The 750-nt window shown below is 25.6% G+C and overlaps 1 protein-coding gene across 1 annotated transcript; it reads right to left on the bottom strand.

Annotated features, from left to right (window-relative positions):
* On the bottom strand, positions 1-141 carry AAJ76_3090001956 (hypothetical protein; the record flags this gene model as incomplete). The annotated part of the gene is made up of 1 exon (XM_024475136.1): positions 1-141. A coding segment is annotated over one exon (141 nt), but the record flags the coding sequence as incomplete, so codon positions are not given.
* Positions 142-750: the final 609 nt, after the last annotated feature.

Genomic DNA, 750 nt, shown 5'->3' with positions numbered 1-750 from the left:
AGAACAATGCTTACAGATGCTTGATAATTCACCACAAAAATGTTCATCAACATTCACACTACAATCCGGCATAGTCTCAGTATGTAACATGTTAAAATCATTTTTGTCAACTTCATTATTACTTGTATAAAAAGTGCTCATATTCGAAATAGATTAAGTAATCTTATTGACCACAAGACTTTCAATACATGAAGTTGTTATTGTTATGTACTTTCACATAACAATCATTCATAATTCCTTGTAGTCTTTATAACCAGTGAATTATTAGGAAATCAATTATTTTATTGGGATTTAAAAGGAGCTTCATCTCTACCCCTTTTAAAACTATAAATAAAAGAAAAAATAAATAAATATGGAATCATTTAATTCATTTTTTTTAATTGAATTTTATCTAAAAAATAACACAGTTCCAGCGAATTTTGGCAATATAGAAGATTACATGACTAGCTTGCTCTAGTTGTTTAAAACGGGACTTAAATTCAATAAACACTAATGTGTTTTTCCTTATTTCAATTTTTATGTTTTTACGCATGTATATGTATTGTTTTTAACTATAGAGTGGCACCTTTCATTATAAATTTTAGATCTGAAATAGCCCCTATTTTACAGTTTGAATAACTGAATATATATAAATAAAGGAAGATACACACAAACTTTTGTACCGTTCATAGAGTAATAACTCTAAGATGTATGTTATTTTTTCTTAATGAAAAATAAAAAAATTTTTAAATTTTTACAAAAAGAGTTAGA

Source organism: Vairimorpha ceranae, assembly GCF_000988165.1.
Source record: "Vairimorpha ceranae strain PA08 1199 chromosome Unknown NODE_309, whole genome shotgun sequence".
NCBI lineage: Eukaryota > Fungi > Microsporidia > Nosematidae > Vairimorpha > Vairimorpha ceranae.
The sequence above is the reverse complement of the archived record's forward strand: the minus strand, read 5'-3'. Positions and strand labels throughout refer to the sequence as shown.